Genomic DNA, 14,241 nt, shown 5'->3' on the forward strand with positions numbered 1-14,241 from the left:
ATGTTTTGATACCTTTTTCTTATTTTCTGGCATCATGCTCATGTAACTGTACACGGGATGGGGGATACAAACAATGATGAACTGTGTTGTAGATGTAAAGTTCAGAAAAATAGTGTGTTACTTATCTTTTGACAGTGGTTACCAGACTTGAAATTGAAAATACGTCTGAAGAGGTTATGTTGAAAGTATAACCTAGGAAGAACATTTGTGCACAATAAAATATTCCACTGGTAAATAACTTTGAACTATGCAGACAGGAGTGATGAACTAAAAAAAAAAGTCAGGAGGAAAAAAAACAGCATTAGTGTCTGGAAATGCAGTTCTGTGTACAAATAGATGGCAATCCTGGCCTAAAAATATTCAAATGGTTTGGATTTTTCCTTTTCATTTTATGGCATGAGTTAACACTTTCTATGTAAAAAGACTTCATCTTTTTGTTCAGAATTCTTCTACATTTTCAGTTAAGATCTTATGATTGACAGCCATTGAAACTGAGACTATCCGCCAGTAGAACAGATTTATCCAGGTTACCTGCCCAACTTACGGGTTTCAGCTCTGAGTGGAAGGGACCTGAAGGTTGTGTAGTGATTTATCACTCTGTGGCCTTTCAGTTGAATCTTTCCCCAACACAATCAATTAGTTGTATAGATGAAGATGTTTTCTGTGCATACTTTGTTCACAAAAAACAACTGTTGGGCTGAGACCAACAACTCATTTTGCACAAGGTATCACACACACTCTCAGGAGCTATATTTGGCTAGCAACCTGGAGTTGAAAGAACCTGTATGTATTCAGTCTATTTTGAGAAATGTAGTGGTGAACACTGTTAGAAGACTAGCAGTACCTAATAATCTGCTGGTGGACATTAGCTCCTCCAGTCCAAAACTTTAGTTAATTTTTCGTAAACGATTAGCAAATTCCTTTGCTTTTTAAAACCTGATCTAGACTGTTGTAGGACATTGCTTTTCAACGTGGTTTTCAAAGGAAATAAATTTTGTGTGATTGCACTGTGTTCTTCACCCGCTCCTTACATCTCTGTCCCTTGGCCTCTTAACCAAACTAGGCAGAAGAATAGATACCAAATATAGTAAGTTCTAGTCTGGCGAGTTAATGAAAGATTTCCAAACTATCATCTGAGGGCAGTTTCGAGTCAGTTCTTTATCAGTTCTGAAAAAACTGCAGGCCTTTTGTCCAATTATGTCCTTGCCAGCAATCAGCCAGCACACACGTTATTCTAAATCCATCAGTCTGTAAAATAGGGAGAATGTAAGAAACCTGGGAAAGATTAAGAAACACAAGACACAGCCATAAGAAACTAAGCTTAGTTCTTCTGCTTGAAGACAGCTAGCTTTTAATTGTGTTTGGTAACTCTATATACTATTTAAGTAGGTAGGTTAGCGTTCAGATGAAATACTTATTCTCAGCCACAGCTCTCAGGAATGAGAAACATATATGTGTTTAACAATTTTTTTTTTATTAGCATTTTCTGGGACAATGGGGTAGCTCTGTCTTCCTTCCGTTTTGTATGAAAAGAGGCTTAAGCCAAAAAATGTAAAGCAACAGTCATAGAAACATCCATAGGCAGCGAGTGTACTTGTCAGTATTATGGAGCTAATACATTATGACATTAACATTTCACACAGAATGTAAGATCTAAGTTTAAATTTGGAGCTATGTGGATTTATGACTTTTTTTAAACAAGACAGCATTAAGGCTAAAGCCAAAGCAGGAGGGGAGACTGCAGACTGCACTCTGTGTGAAGAATCATTGATGAAGGTTTTAAAACTCTTCGAGCTGTCACCTCTCCCAGGTGCAAAAAGATGATAAATCTTGCAACTATTAAATTCATATAATTAGCCTGTGTATTCATGTTGGTATATACTCCTCCTACATACTTATTCCTTATGTGTTTGCAAAGTATACTCATCGCATCTTTTTTTTTAAGTTAGATTATCTATCTTTTCATTGCATGACTAGGTCTTCTGACATTTTGAAGTATACAGGAATGTGGCTTCTCTCTGACTAGCATCAGCCGTGTTAAGGACTATCACAGGAAACCCCATAGTAGATATATGAGGTATCACCTGTCGCCAGAGAGAGCCTCTGGTGAATCTCAGTTAGCAACTGGTTTATGGCATGAAACAGGAAGTTTTATCTTTTTTAGCTTGTGGATTTTTAATAGAGTTGTTAAGATAACTCTAGATATTTTTATCCAAGTGAATGTTCAGTCATTTAAATCCTTCTGAAGGTCAGGGCCTATAGATAACAGCAGTAAATTCCTCGTGCCAGCCATGCAAGAACACATTTCTTTTACCACTTTAGATTTACTCACTTTTACTGAATGCTTCACTGTTACTAAACTAGAGCAGGAAATGTTCTGCTACTTCTTTATTTTCTATTCTTTTGTTATCCACCTATTCTAATCTCCCTATAAATGTGTTTTTATTTATAATTCTTTAATGTCTTTTAATCATCTGTTCAGAGTCTTTTCTGACCAAAAGCAGAAGAAAAGTAGGTTGTGGTTTACTTTCCTCACCAGACATGACAATTCATTAGTAATTCTCTAGTTCCCTTAAGGTAAATCTTTTAAGAATTTTGTCTAAGAAAAGCTGGCAGAAGAGTCATGGAAGCCCTTAGAAGACTGCTGTCTCGTTCTTTATTTCCTTCCTCATGGGGCAATATTTTCTTATAGCTTTTTATAATGAATAATAAGAATTTAGAAAAACATTCTGTTCTTTTGGAACAATTAAGACCTAGGATTTGGATGCAGAAAAAGATCAAGGTTCAACTCAGTTGAACCTTGCGTTACTAGCACCCATACTACATTTCTGGGAATAGAGGCTTCCAGTCTCCATTTAGTTATCTAGTATCTTTCAGCATCATTTTATTCACTTAAAATGCCACCCCCATTACTTGTTATATACTCTTCTATATTTTAGTGCAGAACGGCTACAAGGTAGCGTGACTTGCTTAGCTTTATACAGCAGTAAAGATGCAGTTATATTGCCATGCAATTGTTGTGGGCTTATGAGCAGTTACTACAGCACAGCCGATGCATGTAACTTCTTTAAGCTTTGGTATTGTTATGGTGTGCTTGAGTTTCAGAAGCACGATATTGTTAGCATTTATCATTTACAAATAAAAAATAATTTTTTCCTTTACAGATCCCAAAGTTCTGTAGGGTTTAGAATTTTTTTTTTCCCTAATGCAAAATTTGTTCAGCTTACATCCTTAATAAACCTATGTTTAATTCAAGTAGATTTTGCACTATATAAACACCTAACTATACATTGCAAAAAGTCTTTTTTAGATCACTTGTTGATTTTACAGTTGAAAAGTAATGAAAATGGTACCGGGTTTTCAAATCTATATTCACTTTCAAATTATAGCTGCCTCTTTTTTTTTTTTTTTTAAAGTGACTTTAAGGAACAAAGACAAGAGACAATTCCACTAATCTCTTGCAACAAATTAAGAATTAAAATGCTTTCCTGTAATAACAATGTAGCACATCTACAGTTTTTGTCTATTCAAGTTTTAAATGTAAATGTCAGCAATTGTGATGTGTGAATGTGATTGCTTTCACAAAGAATTAATTTCTGCCTAACATAATCAAGATTCTGTATTCCTCTAAATATCAATTTTTATCTTCAAATATGATAATGTTTTAAATATTCTTCTGACAGGCATTGTTCGAATATATTTTTCACCATGAAAATGACGTAAAAAATGTGAGTAATTCATATGTTCCATTTTCAGTTTTTATTAAGTATCATTCAGTTATTTCTGTCAGTATTCTGCTAAACTAAGGATCCAGGTAGTACGTCACATCTGAGTACAGAAGTGAAGCATTAAAAGTTGTTTAAGAGAGAGAAATCCTTTCTTACAGGGATGATAATCAGGGATGATAATTTGCAAATACCAAGATACAGATTGCTCTCTTTTTTGAGAAGCAAAACATTCTAATGCTTAAAACTAGGTCCCTCATCTATCAGTATAAGATCCCTGTATCTAATGATTTCATGTTAACAGAATTTACTGGAGCCTGAGCAGTAGCTGTGAAACTACATGTCAGGTAGCTGAACTGCCTAGAAAGTTCAGAGTTCCTGAGGCTTGAGAGTAAGCAGTAAGTTATGGAAGACTGTCCCTTAACAGAAGAAGGTGAAATATGTGACAAAATAGTCAGTGATTGAGCTGAACATCATTTGACATTTTAAACTACTGAGATGATTGTTTAGGCATTTGGGTGAATAGAAAAGAAAGATATTTGGTGAAACTGTGGAAAAATAAAATATCAATAGGACTTTGGACACTTTTTCTAGAAATTTAATTCCGTAGTGCTGAGGTGTTTTGTGGCCTCAACAGAAAGATTATATTGTCCATACGATTGTCTATAACGTTTATTCTCCAAAAGTTTTCCTAATTATACAGTTTCCCTCTTACCCTATCCAAAATTTTTCTTCTGTGGTTCTTCATATGTTACTGCGCTGAATGGGTAAGATCAAGTTTGGGTACGTATTGTTTAAACTTTCAGAAATAGCTAAAGGTTGCAGAACTTTTTTGGCAGTTCACGCAGGGAAATAATTAATTTATTCAATGAATAAAGTGTCAAAATATTTCATTACTGTGTTAGATATATGCACCCATTTGAAATGGAATCAAAATTTCTGCTTGAAGTTTGTTTGAAAGAACTGTTTGTGTCAATAATGCATAGCTGACTAAACAGTTACTGGATTTTCTGCAATACTACTAACTGGTGTGTGATTAGATCTGAAGTTAAACTCTCCAGTTAATCAATAACACACAAGAAAATATTTTGTTGTTGTTGACATAGATCAGAACCATTTCCAAATGTACTGCTATGTGAAGCTTTTTAATCTAGTATCAAATGATTACAGTTGTACACTGTCAATTTATTGCATAGCATTCTTTTAAGAGGATTGAATTGCAATGCACTATTAATCCAAAATATGGTTGAAACAATAAGTGCAAGTGTCAGAAATGTCAGAGAGAAATAGCAAGTAACATTTACATGTTCTGATACTGAATATGAAGAAAGTGCCTGGGTTTTATGCCACTAATAATTAAAATTTATGTTGTATGTTACTGAGAACTCAGTTAACTAAGAATAAAAGGGTCACTTGATAAGATGCCACATGTGCCTGTGACCTACACTTTAAGGACATGCAGGATCTCTAGGCTAGACAGATAATTTCATATAAAGCAAGGAATTTTCCAAGCACTCCAGAAAAAAATTGTAAGATGTTTTTACACTGTACTGCATATATTTTTGAAATCCTTGCTGAGAATCCTGAACCACTGTCTTGCTGGAAAAGTTTTGCCTATGGATTTTTATGCAGCCTAGGCCATTTGAATAAATATCTGTAAGCAAAGAAGTGTCAGCTTAGTCACCACTGTTTATTGTGTAAGGAGAGGGAGATCAACATGTTAGGTTAATGATAGCATCTTGTATGAAAAGAAATTGCGTCACACTTCACAGTACGAGATGCCTTTATAATGTAATGGGTATCTCTGAAGAGATTTTTTTTTAACTGTTCCGTTTGCTTTCTCTCGTTTGCTTTCATTCCACTTTTTTCTGCGCTTTCTACACCATTTTCAATATAATTCTATTCTCCAAACTGTCCCCCCTTCTTTTTGAACCTCATCTGCATTAATTTTTCTTAAACAAAAAAATAAATACTTCTGCTTATACTTGGCTGCATCACTGTTTATTCACCTCTCCTACCAATAGCATTTCACTAATTCATTTTCTTGCTTCTCCCTGAAAAGAGTTTAGTCGCTTAGGATTCAGCAGAGAAACAGCACATATGTTAACTATTTAAAAGTTGATCTGGATCTTGCTTGATCACCCATTAGAACGTTCACTGACATCTCTTGCATCTTTGTATTACCTGCTACTGTGTGATGTTGCACATTCTTGAAAAAAAAAACCAAACCACTTTTCTGCACGAGATGAGATGAAAGAGTTTGGAAGGCTTGGAAGCTTGAGAAATTGGCTTAAGCTTGTGACTGTATAGACTGAAAAGCCTCTACTAGTGGACTTTCTGCATGGGTAGAATTGGAGGACCAGCTCCTGCAGTTCTGCAAATGAAACACAAAAGTAGTAGTGACGATATCCTTCCTTTGTCACTGTGCTGATCTGGAACAGTCTGTACTGTTCTCAACTGCATTATTATTTAAGAAGCAAAGGCAGGTTTATTATTTATCTTCTGTTTCATATTCAGCCAGTATATAGAAAGAAAAAAAAAAGCCTCGGCAATTTCAGTTGAAAAATATCATTAATCAGTGTGCATTCAACTGGACAAATAATGCTAGTAACTCGGTTCAAATTAAAAGTAAATACATCTGTAATCTATCAATTATCAGAAATGTGGGGATGCAAGAAGAAGAGAGAAGCGCTGAGCTTTTTCAGCACTTGAAAATGTATTCAGAAGTCTTTCATCTTATTTAATGAAAAATTAAACACATCTCTGAAGAAATGACCATTACCCTATCCATTATTGTTCTTGACTTGTTTCCTTTTGAACACATATACTTAATAACTGACTTTCTGTACCCCTTGAGCTATTTCTAAAAGCCGTTTTATGGGCTAAATGCTGTAAGAGCAGGGCAGTTTAAAAGACCTGTCCAGAAATAGTTCAGCTGCTACTTTTTTCAGCAGTAGACTGTGACATCATATTCTGCCATTATTCACAGGTGGGTAATGATGACAAGACACTTTGTCCTGAGGAAGAACAATAAGTGTACAATATATACTTGGAGCTATAAGTCATGACCTCTGATATGTCCTTAGTTCTTCCTAATACTCTGAAGTTTATACTCTCTGATAGAAATCTATTTATAATGGAATTATGTTAGATTTACAAACTAGAAATCTGGAAGACGCTCACCAAAAGAAATTGTGTTAAATTGACTATGGCTAATGTCATTTAGTCAGCTATCTTATATATCCTGTGTTGATTTGTCTACAAATAAGACTTTAGTCAAGAACTTTGCAGACACTTGCTATCGTTTCCATCTATCTAATTTCTTGGTGCATACAGTACTATGTATGAAATTACTAAGTTTCAAACAAATGTACATTTATCAATTTAATTTTGCAATACAACAGTAAATTACCACAACCCTGCAAGCTGTTTTATACTGAGTTACAGCTGGTAGACAATTTGGAAGTCTTAGTTATAAGTTCAGCTAAGGAAAGTAATGGCTCTGATTCGTTCTTTAAGAAAAACTTTTTTTTTTAAACAGAAAACCCACTAAGTGTTAGGGGGGTTTTATTATTTTTATTTGCACAAATATAAGAACGGAGAGTAAAATAAATTTGTTCTGAAAGGCTTCCCAGGGCTAAGGCTGTTATTGAAATGGACTTCTGCATACATGAGTAACTATGTGAAGTGCTCTATAAAGTAAAAATTTCAGCTGACCAGCATTTCCAGATGATGAGTTATATCCTAATGCTTATTAAAACTTTTGGGACAATCAGTGTGGGTTTTTTTCTGATAAGTACATTAGAAGCAAAAATCCTTAAAAGGACATACCAGTATCTGCCAATCCACAGTCCATGCTGTTTTTCCCTTCTAGTTATTAATACGACTGCACCAACATTCAGCAATGCACAGGAGTGCAGGATAGGCATAACAGTTACTACTGCTATTGTAGATTGGTTTTAAATTAACATGGTGTGCAGATTGAACATTGATTTTTACCTAAACTGTGCAATTAAAAAAAAAGTTTGCAGCAAGCTGAAATTGAAATATGCTAGCAGTTGGTATTGACATGGCAAGGTGAAGGTTTTGACTTTTAAAAGTCTATTTTAATCAATTTACTAACATTTCAAAGGCCACATTGTCAAAAGATTTTGTTGTAGTACCAGCAGAAAGTCTAACTACTAGCATGCAAAAAGCTGACATTGATATGCGCAAAGCCTTTTCAGGCAAACACTTTTTAGAAATGTTGGTGACATTTGTAATATTTTTGGATTAAAGTTTTTGTGATCACTTGTAAAGTGTCAGAAACAGGATTTTCCTACTCCTTTCCTACTTCCTTAATGGGAAAGTATAAAAACAGGACTTAATTTCAGAAACTAACTTCAAAATGAAGTCATGCTTTGTTTCTTGATGTTAGTAATAAGATCCCAGTAAGAGTTCAGGATCTGCACCGACAGATAAACTGCTGATGTTAGTGTCTGCTAAGCCTGAAGCAGTCTTAGCTCCCACTTTCCGATAGCAGCCAGAATTGTTAGCCTTGCATAAAATAGTTATCAGAAATAATTAGGGTACCAGAAAGAAAGCTGAATGTGTAGCTACAGGAGGGATCGTTTTTTGAAATTCAGTCCTTCTCCTTGAATGCTTGTCATCAGAGCACTCTAAGGAAAGCTCTTTGAAGAACATTATTTGCAGTATGATCCTTACTCATTTTAAGTGGCTGCTCATGCTGCATTAGAAGCAGGTGTGATATTTGACAGACACACGCATTGCTTCTACATTTGTAAACACAACAGAAGTAACTGATGTGTTAACATCAACTACCTTCCCAAATTTTGCCAGTACTGGGACAAAATTGCTTATATACCTTCAGATGAAAGAAAGTATTTGTCTGGAAGGGAAACCGGTAATTTCTGTCTTGAAGCAAACTTCTTCCCCATTATAGTTGTAGTGTCCAGAGGCCCTGTTGTGCAATTTGCAAAGCCATTAAGAAAAAAAGGGCAACCAAGATAAGAGCTGCCATCTGAGGTCTTCAAGGATTCCACCTAACTGGAAGAAATAGTGACTTCAGAGTTGTAAGCTTTCCTCAGCGTTCTCTCTCCTGTCACAGAGGCAGGGAATGACACCTGTCTCTTTCTCTTTGAGGACAGCATCAATGCAACTCCTTAGCCTGAATTGCTACAGAAAACAAATTATTCTTTCTCACAGAGCTAAAAGAGAGCAACTTGTCTGAGTTGTCATAGCTCCACTGACTTTGCTGCGCTGTGTCAAATCTACACCTGTTGATTACTTGCAGCCTCATTTTGCTAGCAGGAAGAACAGGAATCAAACCCAGAGGTAGATGTCACTAAATTAGGCTCTTTCTAGTATTTCAGTTATTCAGATTATTTTTTTTCCTGGAAATTACTGGTTCCTCTGCTACTGAGTGGCCAGTGCACAGAACTTTTCCATATTGTTCCTAATAGATAGCTAGTTTCTGATTTCTGTGGTCTGGAAAACGTTTATGAAAACAAAAAAAGGGTCAGTTCTTTGTTATAAAAATACTGCGTTAAAGCTTTTTAGACTATTTCTGATGATATCCCTAAAATATAAGTAACAAACATAGCATGGCTTTGATACATTCTGAGACAAAAAGGAATTTAACAAAAAGGAACACTAACAATTGCTTCTTTGGTAGGTTTTGGTACAGAACACACATCTATTTGTTTTAACAGAATTGTTGAAATTACAGCTAAACCATGAAAAGCCATAGATTCTGTCTGTCGTGGCTGATGGTAGCACATTGATTAGCATACCTACTTTTCCAATACACCACATAAAAGAGATTTTAGACCTCCACCCTCTTCAATAGCTATCTATTTCTTAGAATATTTATCTATTTTTCCTACCTGTCATAAAATAGTTATTTACATCATAGACTTTTTAGAGGAAGAAGTATTTCTTACTCTACACATTTGAGAGTTCCTAGAAGTGGAGGCAGCCTGATATTAGCAATGACATGACAATTTCTACAGTATTTCAAACTGGCTGAACTGATTTCTTTATTTTAGTATATTTTTACTTGGTTTTGGCAACTTTTAGTGAACAAGGATGGGAAGCTTGGTGAAAAAAAAAAGGCTTACACAAATATTCTATATATTCTGAGGCAGCACTTCAGGAGTCTGATCAAATTAATTTTATATTTTCTCTTTGAATTACTAGAAGCTATTTGGATTACATGTTCTTACAGGGACAAATTATCCTTTCAGCTACTTTATGCACTAAGCTATAAAAATAGTAAACATAAAGCAGTGCCCCCACCTCAGGTTTACCAGGACTTTTTGTTCAAAATTTTCTCTTTACAAAAATCTTTACATTGTTCACTGCGTGTTCTTTTTCTTTGTGTAAACACTGAAGGTATTAATGTTAAGATGATGGGTTTGTTTTGGAAGGCTCTAGATTTGGCAGCCATTGCCACTGAGCATGCACAATTCAAGGACTGGTGGTGGAAAGTCCAAATTGGGAAGTGCTACTATAGGTAAGCCGTTGTTCATTTCTTCTGTGATCAGTGAGTATGAGTGCAGGACTTGAACTGCTGGGTGTATTGCGCAATGCTGAACACCGAGAAATAGTTGAGTAGGTATTTAGTTGGAGAGCGCTGTGCTTACAGTTAAATCTCCTTTTAAATCTCCACAAGGAGATTATGTTTAACTGCTTGAGGTAAAGGCATCAACATAGAGTACCTTTAAGTAACTGAATTAGTTGCATCTTCACCTTTGTTAATATGTTTCAAAGTCATTATTTCAAAAGTCAGTAAATAAATGCAAAGAACTATTGTTAAAACAGACCACACAAAATGAATATTACAATATTATCTTGAGAAATTAACTGTCAATGAGGGCTTCAGATTGATGAAATAATAAAAAAATGAAATATTCACATTAGACACTGTCTGCCAGAGGTACATTTTGCAAGAAGTACCAGTTCCAAAGATGCCAAGGCCTCAGGGCTGGCACCCCATACCCGAGCAGCTGATACAAGTGACTTGGGAGTACCCCGACACTGTGCAGCGATATGCCTTTCCAAGGAAAGAGTGGCAACAGTGGGGAGAAGAGCTTGTTGCAAGCAGTTTAGAGTGGTTGCTGAGGATCTAGCTAAGCTTGTAGCAGCCAGTTCTACCAAATCAGGTGAAACTCCTCCTGATACAACCTGCTTCCCATAATTCAAACAAGTACTGAGGCAGCTCCCCCTTTCATTCTTTACAATGTGTTTGTCCCATGAATGTAAAACATATGGAACCATATTGGTTGTTAAAAAACTGAAGCATCATCTGCAGTCTTTACAATTCTATAAGCAGTTCTTGTATGAACAGGCTGATAATACAAAGCAGTTAACCCTTTAAAATTCCATGTTGTATCTTGGCTTGAAACTATTGCTTCTTTTTAGATGCCCAAACTAATGAAATTCTTCACTATCCTTAACTTTTATTTGCCATTCTTTAGAAGATTAGACTGATTTTTTTTCTTTTTTTTTTTTTTTAGCTTAGAGGTCATTCATCACTTTCAGGATTTTTATGAATAGCGTTTTAGAGACTAAAGCATCCAAGCAGGCACATGTACTTCCAGGATCCAAAATGACCTTATGACCCCATTGACCGTGTTTCTTTGTTTTGGCTGACTTGTTCTGGCTGTGTTTTGTGTTTCTTCACCAAGTATATGTGATCTTTGGCTGAAGGAAAGAAAAGGCAATTTGCGTATGAGAAAGTGTACCTTTTTGCTGTTGTTGAAATGGTACAATCCTCTTAATTTTGTGGTCTATATAGCATTTATAGATTACTGCAAAATGTTCTACAGTAATACCGCAAAACAAATGCTTTTGAGATGAAGCAGACTTCTGTGAGGTTCATGTGCTATATACTGCCCCCTCCCAAGTGATCTGCTTGGAAGGTCTTAAGCTGTGGTGCCATTTACAATACAGCATGTTTCCAACACACAGTGAAAGATTTTTAATATCAGCAGCAGAAGTTTCACCATTTCCCATACGAGGCTAGGTGAAAGTGGTTTAGAGATGATTAACCGTTCCCTAAACTTTACAGTGGAGAGTATCTACATGATCTTTGTCACGAGAGAGGAAATTCTGCTCCAAAACCATGTGGGTAGAGGTTGAGGTGTGACTTTAATTGCTCATTTTCTACTGTCCATTCTGTACAAAGAACAGGAAGGAGTCCTATGAAAATGAGTACATCGTTATTCAATTAGTACCAGAAGGCTGCACGTACAAAAGGGGGCCAAATTTCATTAATTTGCCTTTTTCATAGTTTTGAATGGTTGTCTTTGTAACTTTAATATATTTAACAGCATGGGTTTTGTTAACATGCGCACAAATATATGACCTTAAAGTATGCTTTTGGGCAGTTCATGTTTGATTTATTGTGCACTGCTTCGTTATTTAGTAAGTTTTTCTTTAAAAAAACCCAACCAAACAAATACCTTCTATATCTATCTGTTGTCTCTTTAGGTTAGGATTATATCGTGAAGCCGAAAAACAATTTAAGTCAGCTCTCAAGCAACAGGACATGGTTGATACAATCTTGTATTTGGCAAAAGTAAGTCATAGATTTGCTTGTTTAAGAATGAAGTGAAATTCCAGACTATCCCTGAGAAGTCCATACATCAGAATAGCTGAGTATTGAGCTTGATACGCCATTAAATTTAATAGTCTGTGATCTCCATATAGACCTGAGACAATACATGCTAACAGTTGAAATTGAGACTATAGTTTACAAAAAGATTTTGGAGCTTCCAGATTTCATTTTAAAAAAAAAACAAACCCAAACAACTCCTACGTTACTGTATTCTTTGCTCTAAACTCCAATGAGGATTATATAGCTAAAGAATTATTGGAGTTCCAGTATGAAGAACAACGTAGCTATATATGGTCTCCTAGGAAACTAATGCAATAAATCAGTAAGTGAAGAGTGAAGCTCAAAATCCTAGTTTCACAAGCAAAATCAAAACAAAGTGAGCTTAAAGGAAGCAGAGACCTTGAAACAGAGAATGTTCTGTCAAAATAAAGGCATTAAAAGCTTTAAAAGAAAAAGTGGCACAGCTAAGCCTCACAATTACTTGTTTACCAGGGTACACATCAGACTCTAAACATTTTCCAAGACATTCAAGAAAAGGTGGCCTGTGAGAAACTAAAACTGCATTTTTCTTCCTCTTGTCCTAGAAAGAGATGAAATCAGTTGCTCTTTATCAGCTCCCTTTAAGCCAGCTGTCACAGGCCTATCCAAAAGTCATCACTACTAGTGGATAATTCAGATAGTCATACTATGATACTTGCTTTACCTTTACATTTCTTGAGCAATTTACGTTTTGCATTTAAATGATCATCATTGCTACCTGGAGACTTGTCTTCAGTACAGCAGTTGGAGTTAGTTTACTCAACTGAGCTTAGTAATTTTGGATTTCTGTCACTACCAGTCGTTCTGCAAAACACCGGAGCTACAGAGTGATTAAATTGGCAGAGTAATTGGATTAACAAACAGTGGTTAGTTATGGGAGATATGCATCCCCCCACATCATTACTAGCTCGGGTAGGAGCTGCATTTGAACTCCCACTGCATAGACCAGCTTGCTCAAGTATAAAGCATCTCACAACATGATTTAGTGACTGTGGGTGGACAAGCAATAGAGTAGGGCACTGAGATATAGCTCAATCTGACAGTACTGAAAAGATAAGACTGGAGTTAAGCAGCCATTAAAAAAATAATAGGATTGCATCAAGTTCTGTGCAAACAGACGGATACTACAGTACCAATTAGTTTTCTGTTTATATTCATTATTACAACAGCTATCTGGGTTTTTAAAAATCTTTTCCTGAAAGCTAATTCTTCCTTGAAATGCAATTTATGAAAAGATAAAAGACCAAAAGAAAACTTCTTTAAAGAAGTTGGGGCTGCTGAGAAGTTACAAAGTATTTCATGATCCAGAAGAGCTGGTAATGGGATATTTTTAGCAGAGATAAGAGAGATACAAAAAGAAAATGGAGCCATTCTGCGTTTAACATCTAAAACTTAATGACTATAGCTACAGTACTCTTAAAGAGCAGGTCTCCCCAAAGCAGCTGCAAGTAGGTGGAAGTTGTCCCACCTATCTTTTAATTTCTTTTGCCAGTCATCTGGACAGCAGCTCTACAGTCTGCAGAGATGGACAGTGTGATATGCCACTGGATATGGGAATTACGTAGTAGAGTACTGTGGCTGTGTTGCCTTAGCGTAATATTTGCACAGAGGATCTGTAATGAGTGCATCTTTGGAGTGAACCTCCAGATGAAGCAACTGAGCAGACTTGAGTCATAATGCTCAGAAAACATACTTCATTAACAAACATAAAAAGATAAAAAAGGAGCCGATCTGGTGGAGTTTCCTGTCCTCCATTTTTTACATTTTTTTCCTAAGATCATGAAGATAGCTGTGCTTCATAGCTAGATCAGGTCAAAAAACAAGCAAGCAAACAAAACAAAAAAACAGCTAATTAAA

The 14,241-nt window shown here is 35.7% G+C and overlaps 1 protein-coding gene across 2 annotated transcripts in view; it reads left to right on the forward strand.

Moving 5' to 3' along the window:
* The window catches only part of TTC8 (tetratricopeptide repeat domain 8), a 47,510-nt gene that overhangs the window by 16,345 nt on the left and 16,924 nt on the right, over nt 1–14,241 (forward strand). Inside the window, exons 7-9 of one of the 2 annotated variants that reach the window (XM_076345252.1) lie at nt 3,684–3,728; nt 10,154–10,239; nt 12,219–12,306. In XM_076345252.1, coding sequence (XP_076201367.1) covers nt 3,684–3,728; nt 10,154–10,239; nt 12,219–12,306 — 219 coding nt within the window. The remainder of the gene's footprint in view (nt 1–3,683; nt 3,729–10,153; nt 10,240–12,218; nt 12,307–14,241) is intronic. The other variant, XM_076345253.1, reaches the window with a different exon arrangement.

Source organism: Aptenodytes patagonicus, chromosome 7, assembly GCF_965638725.1.
Source record: "Aptenodytes patagonicus chromosome 7, bAptPat1.pri.cur, whole genome shotgun sequence".
In the NCBI taxonomy this organism is placed as follows: Eukaryota; Metazoa; Chordata; class Aves; order Sphenisciformes; family Spheniscidae; genus Aptenodytes; species Aptenodytes patagonicus.